The sequence below is a fragment of the Felis catus genome, chromosome B4 (assembly GCF_018350175.1).
Source record: "Felis catus isolate Fca126 chromosome B4, F.catus_Fca126_mat1.0, whole genome shotgun sequence".
Classification (NCBI taxonomy): domain Eukaryota; kingdom Metazoa; phylum Chordata; class Mammalia; order Carnivora; family Felidae; genus Felis; species Felis catus.
The window spans coordinates 90052478-90072982 of record NC_058374.1 but is presented as its reverse complement, the minus strand read 5'-3'; the positions used below and the strand labels follow the sequence as shown (position 1 = coordinate 90072982).

The following is a 20505-nucleotide window of genomic DNA, read 5'->3' as shown; positions in this document are numbered from 1 at the left end:
AGTACAATAACAGAAAGCTACTTTCACAGGAGGGAAGGACCAGTATCGGGGTAAACAGGGCTATCGACCACAGCAAGGCGAAGTTGCCCAGAGCAGAGCTTATTAGCAAAAGAAAGGTGCCTCGCTGACCCTGAGGTAGCATGCTCGGTCTGTCTTATCCCCTAGGCTAGCTAAAGATAGACAAGGCACCTCGTGCCTGCTATAAACAACCATCTGCTCGGTGCCAGGAATTTGTTTTGTATTGACCCAAACTCCTAACACCACGTCTTCAAAACCCTCTTTTCCTCACACCCATGAGTTAATGTTCACGGTTTCATGGTCTCTTTGTGCACTCCATCATGCTTGTAAGCCTTCTGATCCTAATAAAAACAGAGCAAGGACACTTGGGGCTCTTGTCTCCTCCCGGACATTAGCCTCTCTCACATTTTAATCCTGTGTCTGCTCTCTTGCTGGACAAGAGAGAACTCCAGACCCAGTGTCTACACAAATCCCAAGCAGGCTCCAAGCTCAGCACGGAGCCCGACATGGGGCTCAATCTCATGAACCATGATATCATGACCTGAGCCAAAATCAAGAGTAGGACGCTCAACCGATTGAGCCACCCAGGCACTCCCATCATTTTAAAAAGGCAAAAGTCCCAGGACACCTGGGTGGCTCAGTCGGTTAAGTGTCTGACTTTGGCTCAGGTCATGATCTCATGGTTCATGAGCTCGAGCCCCGCATCAGGCTCTATGCTGACAGTGCAAAGCCTGCCTGGGATTCTCTCTCTCTCCCTCTGTCTGTGCCCCTCTCCCACTCCCCATCTCTCTCAAAACAAATGAATAAACTTTAAACAAAAAGGCAAAAATCCGATGTGTTTTTCATTTTCCTATTTGACTCCTCTATGGTAATTTTATGCACAGCCATGTGCACTTTACAAAAGTTCTTGAGAACTGTTCTATAGAAGCTAAAACTGCACCTCCGTGAAACAGTCTCTGTCCTCCAACAGCTTCTTCTGCACAGCTCTCCTTTGAGGACTCTGTTTCTGGCCATTCCACACACTCCTCCCCAACAGCCCCACGAGGTGCCCCTAAGGGATCTCAGCTGCAAGCACTTATTAATGCTTCCCAAACCTTACCCAAACCCCCAAGCCCCCAGATTCCTCCTCTTCCCACACCAGCCTCCTGGTCCTACCCAATCTCCTTCCTAAATGCCTCATTGCCTTTCCTCCATTCCCACGGCTCCTTCTCCCAGAGCCCATCAATTCAACTCATTTATTGAATCAGCCTCCTCCTGATACTCCTCATGTACACTGGCCCTCTGCAGCCTGTCCTCCTCACTGGTGCCAAAATGACCCTTGAAACACAAAACTCCAATCACATCACTCTAGTGCTCCGCAGTGATGCTATAGGACACAATGTAAACTCCCGCCTCAAGCTCTGCCCCTTCCCTCCAGCCTCCAATTTTATATAATTTGTAACACTAGATTACTGAAAGTATCACGAATATCTGATGCTCTCACAACCTCTGCACCATTATCTCTGCCTGAAATGTCTCCCAACGCCTCCCACCCTCACCCACATGACATGTGTCTATCATTCCTCTATCCTGGTTCTTTGAGATGTCTCAAGGAGGATGTGGGGGACTCTCATCTTTGCTCCCATCTCCCTTTGAGCAGACAGGCAGGTGCCTACTTTCAGATATAATGTGTGTCCCCACAGTATGTATACATATCCTCTTCCCAACTGTGACACATGAGAGACGAGCCATCTCCTTGCATGCTACTGGAGAAGAGTAAGCTATGCTTTCCCAAAAAGCTAAAAATGTAAAAACACCTAATCATGATTATTCAGTATCTCCTCCTCCAATAACGCCACCCCATCAATTTTTTTAAATGTGAGGAGCCTCAGCAACCTTCACAGTTGCCTTAAAAAGGCACATATCCAAATGCTGATGGAAAAGGCAGCCTCCAACCCTTCCTACTGCAGGAATAAAGGCAATAAGAGTAAATGATGCAGCCAACACTATTCTAACCACGTCACATACTTTAACTCGCATAATTCTCATAATGAGAAGTAGGTATTATCATCACCCTCTGTTTACTGATGAGAAAACTGAAGCACGGGGGTGTTAATTAACTTGCATGAGATTGCACATCCAGGGAGTGGCAGAACTGGGATTCAAGTTCAGACAACACAGAAGTCCTCCCGCCCTGGGTCTGTGGTTTCACTTTCCGCGGTTTCGCTCACCCACAGTCAACCACAGTTCAGAAGCAAATGATGCCCCTGATGTATCATATCCTGACCTCATCTCATCATGTAGGCATTGTATCATCTCACATTATCACAAGAAGGGTGAGTACAGTACAGTGAGATAATTTGAGAGAGAGAGAGAGAGAGACAGAGAGACAGAGAGAGAGAGAGAGACCACATTCACACAACCTTCATTAGAGTATATGGTTATAATTGTTCTATTTTGTTATTACTTGTTAATCTCTCACTGTGCCTAATTTATAAATTAAACTTCATCACAGTTGTGTGTATGCATAGGAAAAAACATAGTATATACAGGATTCAGTACTATTCATGGTTGTAGGAATCCACTGGGGGTCTTGGAACCTACCCCTCGTAGATAAGGGAGGACTACTGTACAGAGAACATAAATTTAATACTGGTTTTAAGAAAGCTTAAGAGAGACCCTTAAGAGACCCTGCTGGCTGTATATTTTTCTCTTGTCATAACTGATAGCAAGGACACCAACCAGGAAGTCCTCAGTCATCAACCAGCTGAGTGAGTATTAGCAAAGCTCTCAACTCCTCTACCCTTCACTTTGCTCAACCATTAGGTTGGGAGTAAGTAGAAATCAGATTTAAGTTCTCTCCTGGTTCTAAATTATGATGACTTTGAGATTCAGATTTTTCTTTTTAATTTTTTTAATGTTTATTTATTCTTGACAGACAGAGAGACAGAGCATGAGTGGGAGAGGGCAGAGAGAGAGGCAGACACGAAAACCAAAGCAGGCTCCAGGCTCCGAGCTGTCAGCACAGAGCCCGATGCGGGGCTCAAACTCATGAACCGCAAGATCATGACCTGAGCTGAACTCGGCACTTAACCGACTAAGCCACCCAGGCGCCTCCAGGTTGTTTTTTTTTTTTTTTCTAAAAGCCACAACAAACATCTTCTGCTTTTTTCAAAGCCCCAACAATCTCTAGGAAGTCGGAGGTTCAAAAGCTGTTACTGTTTCAAATATTCTACAAACTTGCAGTATGCGTAGGAATGAGCAAATTAGGACAAAACAGAAAAAATAACCCTAAGCTGCAAGACACTAAAGAGTTTTTTTTTTTTAAAAAATGAGAGGAAACTATGGCTAAAAATACTGTAAGCAATTACAATCCTGTTGCTTTCATCTAGTCATATTCTCACTAAGTTACTTCAGGGCAGATCAAACTGCTAATTATACATCAAAATATGCCTAAATCTGTTATCCGTATTAACAAAATTGTGCCAAAACTCACGGTTCTGCCACCAAGTTCCAAATTTAAGGCAAATCTACCTTAAGATTTTTTTAAAGAGTTTATTTTTAAGTAATCTCTATGCCAATCTGGGGCTTGAATTTACAACCCTGAGATCGAGAGTTCTACACTCTGCCATCTGAGCCAGCCAGGAGCTCCCAAATCTACCTTAATTTAAATGCTAACTTCCTTATATGTCAAATATATCTCAGTAAAACCTGAAAAAAAATGCTAATTTCTTTTTACCTTCTGAACTTATGAAAAAGGAATATGCACATCCGAGTGAAGAAGACAGACAGAAAAAAATTGCATGTAAATCTGGTCCCCAAAACCACACTAAAATTACAGTACAGGGATCTTTATCGTAACCCTATAAGGACCAGGAAACAAAGCAGCAGAGACAACAACAAAATGTTGAAGCTCAAAAAGCATATGGACAAGTAGAAACTGACTTAGAGCCTACAAAGCCAGATCTCAGATTGACAAGGCAAAGCTTCATTACATCACATATTCCACAAAACTCAGAGATGGACAGTCAGCTCTTGAGGAGGCTTACTAAGGAGAACCTGGAGGAAGCTGTTGAGAAATGGCTGCATCCCTACATCCTCCCCTCTACTTCATGAGGTTGGGCAATTACTCCTCCGTCATCCTTCCAAACGTTTCAAGGTTTCCTTTCTGAAAAGGGTTAAAACAAAGAGTTGCTGGACAGCCAGCTGACGGTGAGTACCTGACCTAACACAAAGGGACTCAGCGACCACCTGCATGCTGACTGCTGAAGGCAGAGATCCCAGCACTTACGCCCACAGACCTTCACGATCCAAGCAGGAGGTCAGCAAGCTCTTCCCTGAGGAAGCTGAGCAGCCCCAAAGGAAAGACCTGAAGGCACTTACCTGGGGACCCATCCAGGTGACTCTTGAGCAAAGCTCAAAATCAAGAAGCCTTACTGGACAGTTCAGAGTTCAAGTCACTATTTTAGACCCCCACACTTAATCACAAGCAGACAGCCAAGGACTACTAGATATCTGAGAAAAGACTCTAAATATAATAAGTTTCTTTCCTCCTTGTATAATCTCTTTCCTCCAAATTGTTTTCTGTTTGTCCATTTTAGTCTCTATCACTAATATCCTTGAAGCAATAAGAAAATATATAAATCTATAAAACAAGAGTAGGATACTATATATAAAACAAACAATCAAATCACAATCCCCCTAAAAAGAGGTCTCAATAGCAGGATGGGAAAATAAAGTTGAGATAGTCTGCAAGAAAGTAAAACAAAAAAAACCCAAAACAACAACAACAAAAAAAAAGACACCAAAAAAAGAGAGATGGAAAATAAGAAAACAAAGAATATTCAAGAACTAATCCAGAAGTTCCAACAGCCAAAAAATAGAATTCCAGAAAGAGGAAAAAGAAAAGGAGGAAGGAAAAGCATCAAAGGAATAATTTACATAAATTTTCCAGAACTGAAGGATGTAAGCTGCGTGACTCAGAGTCTATCAAGGCCAGGCACAATGGGTGAAAACAGACCCACACCAAGCAAAATAAGAAGGAATGTGATCATTTCAGAACACCAAGAACAAAGAGAAGATTCCACAAGCTTTTGGGGCGGGGGGGGAGTCCAGTACAAAGGATAAGGAATCAGAAAGGCTCCAGACTTCTGAAGAATGGGAGAAGTCAACAGAGGAAGTATGAAATTGTCAAAGGAAGGGTCTAAAAAAAGACATCTTCATTCCTGCACAATTTCCAAACTTCTACCTCACAGGCACCCTTGCTCGAGGGGATACAGGCAATGATATAAAAAGAATAATCAGGAAAGAAGAAAACGTGGGATATGGGAAACAAAAGATCCAACACAGGAGAGAGGCATAGAGAGGGAAGGGAAACCCCAAGGTAACAGCTCTGCACCAGACTGAGCACAATCAGTCCAGATTGTAGCAGTGTGGCTCAAGTGACAGTTATATTGATGGCAGTCAATGCAAGATGCTTCCTGCTACTGGACCATCTTTCTAACTCAAGGACAGAATGCCTGGGAGAGCAGGTCCACATTCTCATCTGGACTTGTTTATCTCACAATGTGCTGAGGAAGTGGTCACCCTCTCCTTCCCTCCGTGCCCACAAAAGTGTTGTGTTTTGACCTACTTCTGGAAGCAAGAGCAAGTCATGGAAAGCTTTGAATCAAAAATAAAAAGCAGGCCATTCCCCCAACTTAGCTGATCACGCAGCAAATAGCCTAAACCTCAGCTCTGACAGATGCCACAAGCCTCATTTATCACCTTGCTCCCTGACTCCCCCAGAAGGGGGTCCTGTGCATTCTCAGGGGTACCCAACACCAGACTATGACCCAGAGCCTGGTTTATCTCTTGGGAGCCTTTATCTAACAGAGGCAAACATTAATTACCCTTTCTGTGTACAACTAGGCTTGGGCTTGCTACTCAGTTTCTCAAAACTATACATTATTTAGGAATTTACACAGCAGGGAGAAAAACTACAAAGAAAAGTAAGAGAATGTGAGGAAGAGAGGAAATTTCAATCAGGGAAGAGCCCTCAGGGTTTTCTAATGTTCTAGTAACTGTCACTCAATTCTGGTAAGTAGATATCCACATACATAGAACTTTATTTTTTTTAATATATTTCTAATATACATATTTGTTAAAATACTGTTCTTTATGATGATACATTCTATAATAAAACATATTTTAAGTGGCAAGTGAATTCCTCTTTAAATCAGTAGAACTGTTTTACTATCTTGAAACACCAAAGGAACCCAAAAAATAGTCTTTAAAATGTTGTGTCCATAAATGTGACAAGGTATGGGAAATGGGCAAATCCTATAAATTTACCAAAGCTGATACAAGAAGAAATAGAAAATATAAATAATCCTATAATTATTTTTTTAAGTTGAATCCATAATTTAAAACCTTCCTACAAAGAAAGCTTCAGGCCCAAATATTTTACCAGTGAATTCTATCAAAAATGAAAGAAATGGGGCGCCTGGGTGGCGCAGTCGGTTAAGCGTCCGACTTCAGCCAGGTCACGATCTCGCGGTCCGGGAGTTCGATCCCCGCGTCAGGCTCTGGGCTGATGGCTGGGAGCCTGGAGCCTGTTTCCGATTCTGTGTCTCCCCCTCTCTCTGCCCCTCCCCCATTCATGCTCTGTCTCTCTCTGTCCCAAAAATAAATAAACGTTAAAAAAAAAATTTTTTTTAAATGAAAGAAATAATTCCAGTCCTACACAATTTCTTCCAAATAATGGAAAAAGTGAGCACACTCTATAGCTTCTTTTATGAGTCTCCCAAAACCTGACAAGAGAATTATAAGGAAAATCATAAGCTTGTCACTCATGAACATAGCCATAAAAATCATCAATAAAATATTATGAAAAACAAAGCCAGAAATATATGTATATACAAATACATACATCTCGTGACCTAATTAGGATACTTCCAGGAATGCAAAGTTGTTTTAATTTTCAACATATTATCTCAATACAGCAATAAAGTCGTATGATAAAGTTCAACATCTTAGCAAATAGATAAGAGAATTTCCTTAATTTGATAAAGGACTTCTATAGAAAACGTTCAGCAAGCATTGTACTTAATGGGGAAATGATGGGGGGAAAAAACTTTCCCTCTGAGATTGCACCTGAAAAAAATTTCACCCCATTATCACTACTTCTATTCAATATTATCACGGAGGTCTTAACCAGCGCACAAGAACAAGAAATGAAAGAATGGTAAAGAAAATTGACATAAAACTGACCGTAATCACAGATGATAAAGATTATGTTCATTAAAAAAATACAAAATGGGGTACCTGGGTGGCTCATTCGGTTAAGCATCCAACTTTGGCTCAGGTCATGATCTCAAGGTTCATGGGTTCAAGCTCCATGTCAGGCTCCGTGCTGACAGCTCAGAGCCTGAAGCCTGCTTCAGATTCTGTATCTCCCTCTCTCTCTGCCTCTCCTCCACTCACACTCTACCTATCGCTCTCAAAAATAAATAAACATTAAAAAAATTTTTTAACACAAAATAATTTATCAGAATGCCTCGTTGGCTCAGTCAGTGGAGCTTGCAACAGTTTATCTTGGGGTTATAAGTTCAAGCCCCACACTGGGTGTAGAGATTACTTAAAAAAAATAAAATCTTAAAAAAATTAAATAAAAATTAAAAAGAATGTACAGATAATTAGAATCAACAAAAAAAGTAAGATTGCTAGATATAAGGTCAATATGCAGAAAACAACCATATTTCTATGTACTAGAAACAGAAAATGAATTTTCTAAAAGATACCAATTTAAAATAGCATCAAGAAACCTTAATTACCTATGAATAAATCTAATAAAAGACTGGTAACACTAGGACCAATTGTTGGCTACTCCAAATCTGCCCTAACCTGTTTTTTTATTTCCCATAGTACTTATCACTTTATCACCTTCTTACATACATAAATATTTATTGATTCTTAGTGAGCAGGTGACCCAGCTAGGTCAAGGAAAGTGAATTATGGAACTTTCTGGAACTGTGGAAAGAACTTTGTGCTTTCAGGTAAGGTTGATTAATTGGAGCTGCCATAGTGGCCCTTTTGGTGTTATTTGGTGCAGAGGAAAGCACTGCTAAGGGATGAAATCATATTCTTAATATGATTTAATATTCTTAATATTGGGAGGGTGCGGGGGTTTTTTGTTGATGGTTTGTTGTTGTTGTTGTTGTTTTTTTGAGAGAGAGAGAGAGAGAAAGAGACAGAGTGTGAGCTGGGAAGGGCAGAGAGAGAAGGAGACACAGAATCTGAAGTAGGCTTCAGGCTCTGAGCTGTCTGAACTGTGAGATCGTGACCTGAGCCGAAGTTGGACACTTAACCAACTGAGCCAACCAGGTGCCCCTTAAAGATACTATATATAGGCAGCTGTATCTGATTTAATTATATCTGAAGCCACATCCTTGGAATTTTAATTATGTGAGCCAATCAATTTCCCTTTTCACTTAAATCAGCTTGTGTTTCTGTACTTATGACTGAAAGGAGGTTTTCCACTATTACAATGTTGTAACAAAACAAAATGATGGACTGAAAAACAGTGCATTAATCGTTCAAAATTATATTTATGGATAATTTATGCCAGCTTATGATGTTACACGAAAAAGGTAAATCCATAATAATGGAAAGTTTGACAATTTTGGATACAAAAATGTTACGTTGTACGCCGACTTTGGAAAAACTTTGCATAAAAAAACACATGAATAAATATTCAAAACTATGAAAAAATGTCTTTCGAAAGCGATTTTTCCTCTTTTCATACTTTTGTATTTTCCGAAGTTTCCATGAGGAGTGGGTTATATTTTTAACACATATTTTATTACTTTTATTGTACCAGTAACACATTCTACAGTAAAACCTTGGATTGCGAGTAACTTGTTCTGCAAGTGTTCTGCAAGACGAGCAAACATTTCTAATTTTTACTTGATAAATGTGCCATGTCTTGCAATACGAGTAATACATGGCACCTAATGTCACATGATCACAGCCGAGCCAATGGTTCTCCCTTTCTTTCTCTCTCTCTCTCTCTTTCTGTCTCTGCAGGATTGTGGGTGATTGTCAATGCAACAGCACGTTTCCACAAAAACCTCAAAAGGGGGCAAAAGCAAGTGTCACTGGATAGGTTGCTTGTTAAAGTTGCACAAAAAGAAAAAGATTCCATTGAGCCAATAGACAGCAGTGATTCCGTCAGTGATAGTGAAAGTCGTCCTGCAGAATAACCCTCCTCTCTCGTCTCCCTCACATCAGCCACAAAGGTTTTCAAAGGTCAGTGCAGGTTAATTTATTTTTCTTTGTATTTTGTATTTTATTCATTGTTTTGTATTATATTACAGTATTGTAATCATTTTTATATGAATATTTTTGGGTTCTAGAATGAATCATCTGAGTTTCCCTTATTTCTTATGGGGAAATTCACTTTGATATACAAGTGCTTTGGATTACAAGCATGTTTACAGAATGAATTATGCTCACAAACCAAGGTTTGACTGTATTTATTTTATTGAGATATAATCCACACACCATAAAATTCACCCTTTTAAGCTCTACAATTTAGTGATGCTTAGTATATTCACAAAATTGTGTAACCATCACCACCATATAATTGCAGAACATTTTTGTCACCCTAATAAGAAACGTATACCATGAACAGTCATTCTTCATCCTCCCTACCCTAGCCCCTGGCAACCACGAACTGACTTTCCATTATTACGGATTTACCTCTTCTGGACATTTCAAATAGAAGCATACAATATGTGGACTTTTGTGTCTTGCTTCTTTCTCTTAGCATAACGTTTTCAAGGGTCATCCATGTGTAACATGAATCAGTGCTTCATTCCTGTTTATGGCTGAATACTACTCCATCATATGGATATACCACTTTTGTTAATCCATTCACCCGCGGATAGACATTTGAGTTGTTTCCACTTTTGGGCTATTATGAATAGTGCTTCTACCAACATGAACGTCCTCATTTTTGTGGGGACACACGTCTTCAATTCTCTTGGGTAAATACCTAGGAGGGGAATGGCGGGTCGAGTGCATTTACTTTTATAATCTGTTCTAAAAACACAGAGAATTGTTTCTTAGCAGAAAATGTTGAATGTCGGTGCCACCAACCTGAAGCCACACAAATTCCTTCTCCTGCCACAGAGAAGGCTACTTTAGAGAAGATAACCATAGAAAAAAAAGAATAAGGACCACTACCATTCACTATTTGGCAAGTGTGTCTGCCAGGTATTTATGATAGACAGCAAGATTTAGTCACAGTATTAAAGATGCCAGACACATTGATCAAATGAGGCAGTAAGCTGTTTAAAATTCCTGTACTTATTGACAAGGCTAAAATAAAGACAATACTTTCATGAATGTTCACATTTTTTCCACCTTCTCTCTTACCACAGTTTTCCAATGACAGGTAGATTTTATTACTTGCTTATACTACCATTTCACAAACTCAGCCAGCATAACTTAAAAATTTACTACACCGATGCAGAAAATTATAAAATTAGGAAATGCTGATAGTTAAGATAGCCTCCTTTCTGCCTTCAGGAAAAATAATCAAGTCACATAATAAGCAAACCACTTAACTTTAACATCAGAACAACAACAACAACAACAACAAAAAGACAACAGATGAACTCGTGACCAAATATTCATCTAATTATCCCATTGTCTTAAAGCCTTGAGGGTGATTTTCCTGCACACCTGAATGCACGTAATGAATAGTGACACCACTACCATTCTTAATTTTACTATTAATATTAAATTGGTTACACCAAGGGTGCCTGGGTGGCTCAGTCGATTAAGCGTCAGACTTCAGTTCAGGTCATTCTCTCACAGCTCATAAGTTCAAGCCCTGCATCTGACTCTGTGATGACAGTTCAGAGCCCGGAGCCTACTTCGGATTCTGTGTCTCCCTCTCTCTCTGTCCCTTATCTGCTTATGCTCTGTCTCTCAAAAATAGACATTAAAAAAAAATTTAATAAAATAAAAAAAATAAATTGGTTATACCATGGTTATCCTTAGACAAACGGTTAAATAAAGGGGAACATATGCTCTTCTACAAGGCAAATATTGATCCTGCTCTTAATCCCATCCTGTTTGAAAATAAAGCAACCTCAGTCACCTGGGTGACTCAGCCAGTTAAGCGTCCAACTTTGGCTCAGGTCATGATCTCATGGCTCATGGGTTGGAACCCCATGTTGGGCTCTGTCCTGACAGCTCGGAGCCTGGAGCCTGCTTTGGATTCTGTGTCTCCCTCTCTCTCTCTGCCCATCCCCCACTCGCACTCTGCCTCTCTCCCTCTCTCTCTCTTTTCTCTCTCTCAAAAATAAACGTTAAAAAAAAATTTTTTTTAACGTTTATTCACTTTTGAGAGACAGAGACAGAGTATGAGTGGGGAAGGGGCAGAGAAAGAGGGAGACACAGAATCTGAAGCAGGCTCCAGGTTCTGAGCTGTCAGCACAGAGTCCGATACGGGGCTCGAACTCACGAACTGCGAAATCATGACCTGAGCCGAAGTTGGACACTCAACTGACTAAGCCACCCAGGCACCCCCCAAATTTTTTTTAAATAAAGCAACCTTGGGGGTCCTGGGTGGCTCAGTCAGTTAAGCATCCTACTTCAGCTCAGGTCGTGATCTCATCACTCGTGAGTTCAAGCCCCACTTCGGGCTCTGTGCTGACAGCTCAGAGCCTGGAGCCTGCTTCGATTCTGTGCCTCTGTCTCTCTCTGTCCCTCTCCTGCTCACACTGTCTCTTTCTCTCAAAAATAAACATTAAAAAAATTTTTAATAAAAAATAAAATAAAATAAAGCAACCTCTTTGACATCGGCCATAGTCACCTCTCACTAAATATGTCTCCAGAGGCAAGGGAAACTAAAGCAAAAAATGAATTATGGGACTTCATCAAGATAAAAAGCTTCTGTACAGCAAGAAACAATCAACAAAACTAAAAGGCAACCTTCAAAATGGGAGAAGATATTTGCAAATGACATATCAGATAAAGGGCTAGTATCCAAAATCTACAAAGGACTTATCAAACACAACACCCAAATAACAAACAATCTGGTTAAGAAATGGGTAGAACACATGAATAGACGCTTCTCCAAAGAAGACATCCAGATGGCTAACAGACACATGAAAAGATGCTCAACATCACTCATCATCAGAGAAATACAAATCAAAACCACAATGAGATAGCACCTCATACCTGTCAGAATGGCTAAAATGAACAATGCAGGAAACAACAGAAGTCGGCAAGGATGTGGAGAAAGAGGAACCCTCTTACACTGCTCATGGGAATGCAGACTCGTGCACTCTGTAAAACAGCATGGAAGTTCCTCAAAAGGTTAAAAATAGAGCTACCCTATGATCTGGCATTTACATTACTAGATGTTTCCCCAAAGAATATAAAAATACTGATTTGAAGGGACACACAGTCCCTGATATTTATAGTAATATTATCAACAATAGCCTAACTATGAAAAGAGCCCAAATGTCCATCAACTGATAAATAAAGAAGATGTGGTATACATATATATATATATATATATATATATATATATATATATACATATACACACACACACACACACGTATATATACATATGTATATATACACATATATATATGTGATAGAATATTACTCAGCCATCAAAAAGAATCAAATCTTGCCATTTGCAATGATGTGGATGTAATTAGAATCTATTACGCTAAGCAAAATAAATCAGTCAGAGAAAGACAAATACCATATGATTTCACTCATATGTGGAATTTAAGAAGCAAAACATAGAGGGAAAAAAAAAGAGAAAGGCAAGCCATAACACAGACTCTTAACTATAGAGAACAAACTGAGGGCTGCTGAAAGGGAGGTGGGCAGGGAGATGGGCTAACTGGATGACAGGTCCTAAAGTGGGTACTTGTTATGATGAGCACTGGATGTTATATGTAAGTGATGAATTGCTAAATTCTATTCCTGAAACTAATATTACACTATATGTTAACTAACTGGAATTTAAATAAAAACTTGAAACAAACTAAATAAATAAGTAATAAAGGGATTCTACTGTAAGGCTTGGTGTAAGAAACCATAAAATCCAAGCAGTTATAGCATATGTGTTTGAAATAAACACAACCTAGTCATTTTGGTTCATAATCCATACTTACTTATAGAATCATATCCTCTTTGGTGTATCAATAGGAAATGACCCATTTAAAAAAAAGGTTAAAAAGTTTTATATTATATTATGACATGTTATGAAAGGGAGAACATCACTTATGGAAAGAATTATAAGGACTGAATCCATATATAGTGGGGAAAATGAGGGTTATCTGGACTTCTGTATATTAAATACAAAAAAGTCAACATACATGTTGTATTTGAATGCATCACTGCCAATCACTGCTAAAATGAAAGCTCAGTTATTCATTACAAAACAGTGAGATCTAAATTCTTTAGAACTCTGAAGCATCTGGGTGGCTCAGTCGGCACCCCTGACCCACTGTCATTTCTTAATTCAACATAAAACATTCTGTCCCATTTAGTAGAGTCTTATTACCAAGGTGATAATGTAACTCCCAAGGTTAAGAGGCATTAATCCCATACTCTATGAAATATGAAACAGTGGCTGGATTTAAAGAGACAAACTCTAAAATACATAGGAAGGGTGCATTCAAATTCACAATTGAATTAGGTTCTCGTGAACACGTTTTTCTAAAAAGACACAAATGCCTGTCCCTTTATCAGTCAAGTAAATTCAAACTCTAAATGATTATCAGTCCCTGGTAATTATCAACCCGTGATCCTATGCCAGCCAGACATTCCCCTCTGTCTCCTAACACTGGTTCCATCCCCCCCTTATACTTTTTCCCACATCCAAACCCCATGCATTTACCACCTCGTGCTTTTAACGCCTGGTACAACAGTAATAATGGTAGATGAAAACACAGTTGAAAAGAGAAAAATCAAGGTATTTCAACATAAAGGGAAAATAACAGAATTTCTACTAGACACTTGTGAATCAATCAGAATCCATGGAAAAATATCAAATACTTATAACACAGGCCAACTTTTTGTAGATAGATACACATATAAAATACACACACATGTGTCTGTATATCCATATCCGTATCGTCCTTCTCTAGCTGTTTCAGACAAGTGCCTAGCTCTGGAGAAAACCCTATTCAAAATCAGTCAATTCAATTACATCCTGCTCCTTGTATGGACCGTTATATCATTTTGATAATTACATAGCATTCTGTTCAATTTACATTAGGTTGAAACCTTCTTTAGTAGACAGCAAGAATAACAACTTGGGGATAACAAACAGTGACATAATAAAACAGGAGGAGGAAAACATGGTATTTACTTTTTATAATAAACATAAGAATGACGTTTAAGCCATTAATTTTATTATCTGAAACTAGTCAAACCCTGAAAATTGTCTTATGAAAACAAACACATCTTAATTTGGAATTAAAAAAAAAAAAAACTCTAAAAGGTATCACTTCATATATAAAATGTGGTGGGACAAAGAAACAAAATAAAGCAACTTTCACATGCACCCAAAAACCTGTCACAGGCATTTGATCAAAACATCACTGGTGCCTAAATTTGCCATACCTGAATATACTGTTCTGCCGTGCTGCATGTTAATAAAGAATACAAAACAAAAACAGGGAAATGTTAGCAGAATAAAACATAAAACTATTGCATGGAGAATTAAAAGATTAATTCACAAGGTTTTACATCCCGTAGCTAACAAGGATCAATGATTTAACATGTTTAACTCAGTTAACAAACCACACAGCTCTTAGCTGTGAATGGATGACCTATGAGACAGATTTAACTTATTAAAATATTTCGTCTTTTTTAAATTTCAAAGCAAGTGTAAGTTCCTGTTATAAAAGGGTCCTTTTTTAAAGCCGATGTTTGATTCACTTATTAGAGTGACACAGAGAAGAAGAGAACAAAGGCCTTTTAGGCTGTGTCTATTTGATGCAGTTCTAAAAATATTTTAGTCATTATTTAGCATCAGGTAAAAATAACCATTGTCAAAATGAAGTATGACTTCAAATCTAGAATAATAAAATGAAGTTTGTGACATCAGACACGTACTATACATTTTTACAAAACAAAAAACAAAAACAAAACAAAACAAAAACAAAACAAAAAAATCCCAGGAAACTGAGTTGTTCATAGCTCTCAGTTTCGATGATAGAAACTGCCATTTAAAACTTTGCCATATAGCCTGTTTCCGATTCTGTGTCTCCCTCTCTCTCTGCCCCTCCCCCGTTCATGCTCTGTCTCTCTCTGTCCCAAAAAAAAAAATAAATAAACGTTGGAAAAAAAAAATTAAAAAAAAAAAAAGGGGCGCCTGGGTGGCGCAGTCGGTTGAGCGTCCGACTTCAGCCAGGTCACGATCTCGCGGTCCATGAGTTCGAGCCCCGCGTCAGGCTCTGGGCTGATGGCTCAGAGCCTGGAGCCTGTTTCCGATTCTGTGTCTCCCTCTCTCTCTGCCCCTCCCCCGTTCATGCTCTGTCTCTCTCTGTCCCCAAAAAAAATAAATAAACGTTGGGAAAAAAAAAATAAAAAAATAAAAAATAAAAAAATAAAACTTTGCCATATATTCAAAAACACAACGACTATTGGCTCAGCTCCACTAACATTCCAGACACATGTGGCCAAAGGGATAACCCCTACTCCAGCACTTACTCCGCTTCTGGGACACAGCCTGCAGGCACGCAGTCACGATATCGCAGTTTCTCTGTACTTTATGCAGAAGCCTATCTTTTCGCTTCAGCTGCCGAAGTAGCTTTGCAGATTGTACGCCAATTCTATACTTTAGCTCTTGAAGGATTGTCTTCAGTTCATTAGTGTCTATCAAAGATAAAGAAAAATAAGAAAATAAATACCCTGAGAAGAATACAAATTCCCATGTAACACTTACCAATCATAGGACGAATATCTAGAACATCCATTTAAACCAAGTAATTCTGGCTTCTCACCCAGGATTACATGCACGTGTTCAGCTGAGATATTCTGATCAAATAAATCACTCAAACATTTCCTGCCCCGGCCGTGAGATAATTACTGTAAGATAAGTTTTATCTTTGAGGCTACTTGCAACATGTAAGCAAAGACTCTTGTCACATTTAGCTCAGGTTGCAGATTTACCTTTCATTGCCTGAAAATTGGCATGTATATTTTGTATCATTAAAGTGCTCAGACCGTAAGCTTACAAGAAAAGAATCCTTTTGAATCTGTTACATCAATGGTAAATCTAACAGCTGATAACAATTTTTTTAAATAAATGTTTATTCATTTTTGAGAGAGAATGTGTGAGTGGGGGGAGGGGAGGGGCAGAGAGAGAGAAGGGGACAGAGGATCTGAAGTGGACTCCAAGCCGACAGCAGCGACAATTCGAGTTTCAAACTCACGAACCTTGAGATCATGACCTGAGCTGAAGCTGGACACTCAACCAACTGAGTCACCCAGGCACCCTTGATAACAAATGTTTTCATTTGGTTTTGTTTTAAAGTTGATTCATTTGTTTTGGGTGAGAGAGAGACAGCATGAGCTGGGGAGGGGCAGAGAGAGGGAGGGAGACAGAGAATCCCAAGCAGGTCCGCACTGCCAGCATGGATCCTGAGGTGGGACTCAAACTCACAAAACTGTGAGATCACGCCTGGGGCTGAAACCAAAAGTGGGACGATTAACCAACTGAGCCACTCAGACGTCCCCTGATAACAAATGTTTTTAAAATTTTTTTTTCAACTTTTTTTTATTTATTTTTGGGACAGAGAGAGACAGAGCATGAACGGAGGAGGGGCAGAGAGAGAGGGAGACACAGAATCGGAAACAGGCTCCAGGCTCTGAGCCATCAGCCCAGAGCCTGACGCGGGGCTCGAACTCACGGACCGCGAGATCGTGACCTGGCTGAAGTCGGACGCTTAACCGACTGCGCCACCCAGGCGCCCCAACAAATGTTTTTAAAAGCACTCACCTTTGTAACTGATCCGTTAAAAATAAATAATATAACCACATTTTCTAATGTAGATGAATATAGCAATATTGGTTTGGTTTTAAATATACAGTCTTCCAATAGCTTGATTATTAGATACAATATTTCACTTTAGAAACTCAGTAGTTTTTCAAATATGATAGAAGATACATTTCCTTTACACAGATAAATTAAGGATAATTCTACATTCATAAAATTAATATTCCCAACAGCTGTTTTTCCACAAATGAAAAAAGACTTGGGAATCGGAACTATCAGCAATCTTTATATGAATAATCATTACAATTTGGGAGTTTCGTTTGTCACACTTGGTATTATCATTAGTCACTGGAGTGTGATCTGCCAGTCAGGCAAGAAGCTTCCATGCAACTCGGAATTGGCTAGGCCCTCATTAGAGATCCTGTGTGGGATTTGGGTCTATTCATTTTTAAAGGGACTTTGAGAAACTAGAGAGGATCAAAAGAGAACAAAAGAAGTATTCAAAAGCTAAAAAAAAAAAAAAAAAAAAAAAAAAAAAAATCCAGAGGTCAAAGAAAAAGAACTTTGGGGGTCTGTATAACAGAAGTACAAGGTGGACCTTTGACAGCAATCATGTTTAGCCACATCATGGAAAATGTATTAGACCATAAAAAGAACTCCCTTTGGACCAACCAACCGTCTTTGTGATTTTAGGCAAGGTAGTACTCCCAGGCTCAAATTATGTTTAGCATACAAGACTATTTTGAGAAAGAAATGTGAACAGTCTTTATAAACATCAATATAAATAGCACTAAAATAAGAATAAGGGGTTACTCTGAAGAAGAGAACAAAGGCCATTTCTCTTACCTTGAGTTCAAACTTGGTGGCACATACGGAAAAGTAAGAACACGTTTAGGTTAAATGATAACATTCGTGTTCTAAGGAAAATTAAATATGGAAACAAGCTAAAAGAGGAGACCAGGGGGCTCTTCGTCCCTAGATCCCTTCCACAGAGCAAAGAGCCTTTCTTTGAATGTTTCAAATTTTTCCTTCCAGAAACAGAAAGGGTAGGAATATCATTATCTTGCATTTACATTATAGTTGTGTGGTTTTTTTTTTACATTATAGTTTCCTTCCAACAAAGAGTCATTTTCAGTGACTCTTAAGGTATCCACAGCTCTGTGATGCTCCGAACTAAGTGTATTATCCAACATGGGAAAAATCTTCAGAGTTTAGAAATGTCTTCTACAGCAGTATCTGCTGATAAAGCATCCTGAAGACAGGAATAATAAGGTCTCCTTTATCTTTGCATGCCCCACAGCATCAGCCACTTTTGCTGTTAAATAAGTGTTAAATAAATGAGGAAAAGACCAACTGACAAGCAGTGGACAATTTCCTCTCTAAGAAATTCCAGTGTGTATGTTGATAAAAATAGTATCTAAACTTTGTTGAGCATTTTACACACATTAACTTACATAATTATCACCACAGTCCTCTCTGGGAGGTAGGTGTTATTATTATCCATATTTGTAAGTGAGGAAAATAAGACACAGAAAGGTTAAATAGCTTGCCCAAGGTCACACAGCGAGTAAAGAACAGTGGCAGGATATCGATTCAAGCACTCTGACTCCAAAGTTCACCTCCTTTATGAAAATACCAAGAAGGGAGCCAAGATTTCCTGAGAAACCATTCTGATGCTTCACATAAATAAAGGACCCAGGCACGCCAAATACCTAAATAGGTGCTACAGCAAAAATCCTAATAGAGTGAAGAGGTTATCTACAAAGCATTATGATAGGAGGGACATTTTTTGATCTTGAAACAAAATCAAGTAATCTAATAAGCTGTAAAATTATTTATGCAGACAGCTGTTTGCACGTGCTTCCACCTGTTTATTCTTAATATTCTAATGATACTCATCAATAAAGGGGGTGCGTGTGGGTGCGTATAAGATTATTATAATATGGCACTTTTGTTCATCTTAACAGAGTCGATTCAAAGGAAAGAAAAGGTTAGCAGGCAACTATGCAATAAGGCTGAGACCTGGGAAAAACAGACTCTTGGAGATCTTGTGAATTAGTAGAGTGGTCACTGGTTTGAAATCCACAGGCAAAACTCTTTAAACTTTAAACTTTAGCTTGCCAAATTTCCTCTTCCACGAGGACATTGCCAACCCCCCAAATTTGCTCAGTAATGAAAAGTGAACGGCCTTGTAAAAGACAGAAAGGCAAATCATAATTCTTCAGAGTTGATTTTGTTGGATTCGTTAAGACCTATTGCCCCCACGGAACTCCTGGCATAAACACTCCGAGAACAGCCAAAAAACTGTGTAAAATTAAATGGCACTACTCCAGGCAAAGTCCCAGGCAGGGGGAGGAAGGCAGAAGCCATTTGTAACAATCAGCTGAGAAAAAAACCTTTGCTAGGAAGCTAAAGGAGGAAGTTGAAAGCTGTTTACACAGATTCGAGAAAGCAGACAGATTTATTCCTTTTCTGTTATTTATTTATTTTTCCCCCCCTGGCACCAGCTAGACTTACAATTAGGAGACAGGAGACCATTCAATAGTATTCTCTCCTTCCTTCCTCTCCTGGTAATTTAGCACAAGGACACTAATTCAGGATATGTTATGGCGGCTTAGCATCTGTTTTCCACACCTCACTTTATTATATCAATTGAGGTCTTGATACATCTATGAAAAAGACATCTGTAATAACTGTTAGTGCCTGAAAGGCAAGCTATTATGAACAGTTAGGGGGGGGGGGACCTCAGTTAGGACGTGAGCATCAGGGTCTGATAACAAAAGAAACACCAAATTAGCCTCTCCCCTCCACTCCCCAAAAGCCACGTCCATTTTCAAATCGAAGGTACCAGCAGTCAAACCCTGTGCTAAAGCCAACAGCGTAGGGCCCTCCACTAATCCGCCGCCGAGTGAGCTTCCTGAAACCAGACTGGCTGGCAGAAATGGAATTCATCCGCTCTGCTTAGAAACTGCATTATCGAATTATTCTGCCTCACTAGTTAAACACTATCCTAGTGGTGTGGCCAGGGAGGGCGGATTAGGAGAAATTTAAAAAAAAAAAAAAAAAAAAAAAAATATCAGGCCCAGGAGTCGCCGGTCTTCTCTCGGCGCCCCCTAGGCAACTTGTGCTACGCGTACCAGAAACTCCCAACAGTCGAAAGAGCTGTTCAGGTGCAATTAGAAGGTGGGCTGCCTCTCCCTTCGGGGCTCCTGCAAACACGGTGCGCGCAGAGGAGCGGAGACCCGCCGCTACCACCCCCAACAACTGAGGTTCCACTGAGCAGCTCGAGAGGGATGCGGGCGGGGGCACAATAAGAACTGAGTTTAGCCACGAACCAGTGACACCGCGGCCACTAGCCGCAGGTCAAAGGAGCCGCCCCAACCGTGATATCGGAGCGCCGCGCCGCTCAGCCAGGGGTGCCCAGGCGAGCGCGAGAGCGCCGGCGGACGCGGCGGGGTGCCCTGCGGCCCGCCCCCGAAGCC

The 20505-nt window shown here is 39.8% G+C and overlaps 1 protein-coding gene across 8 annotated transcripts in view; it reads right to left on the bottom strand.

The window, feature by feature from the left end:
* Positions 1-20505, bottom strand: part of TBC1D30 (TBC1 domain family member 30) — a 147773-nt gene that overhangs the window by 125296 nt on the left and 1972 nt on the right. For all 8 annotated transcript variants that reach the window (XM_023257196.2, XM_045062025.1, XM_045062029.1 and 5 more), the window contains exon 2: positions 15736-15900. In XM_023257196.2, coding sequence (XP_023112964.2) covers positions 15736-15900 — 165 coding nt within the window. The remainder of the gene's footprint in view (positions 1-15735; positions 15901-20505) is intronic.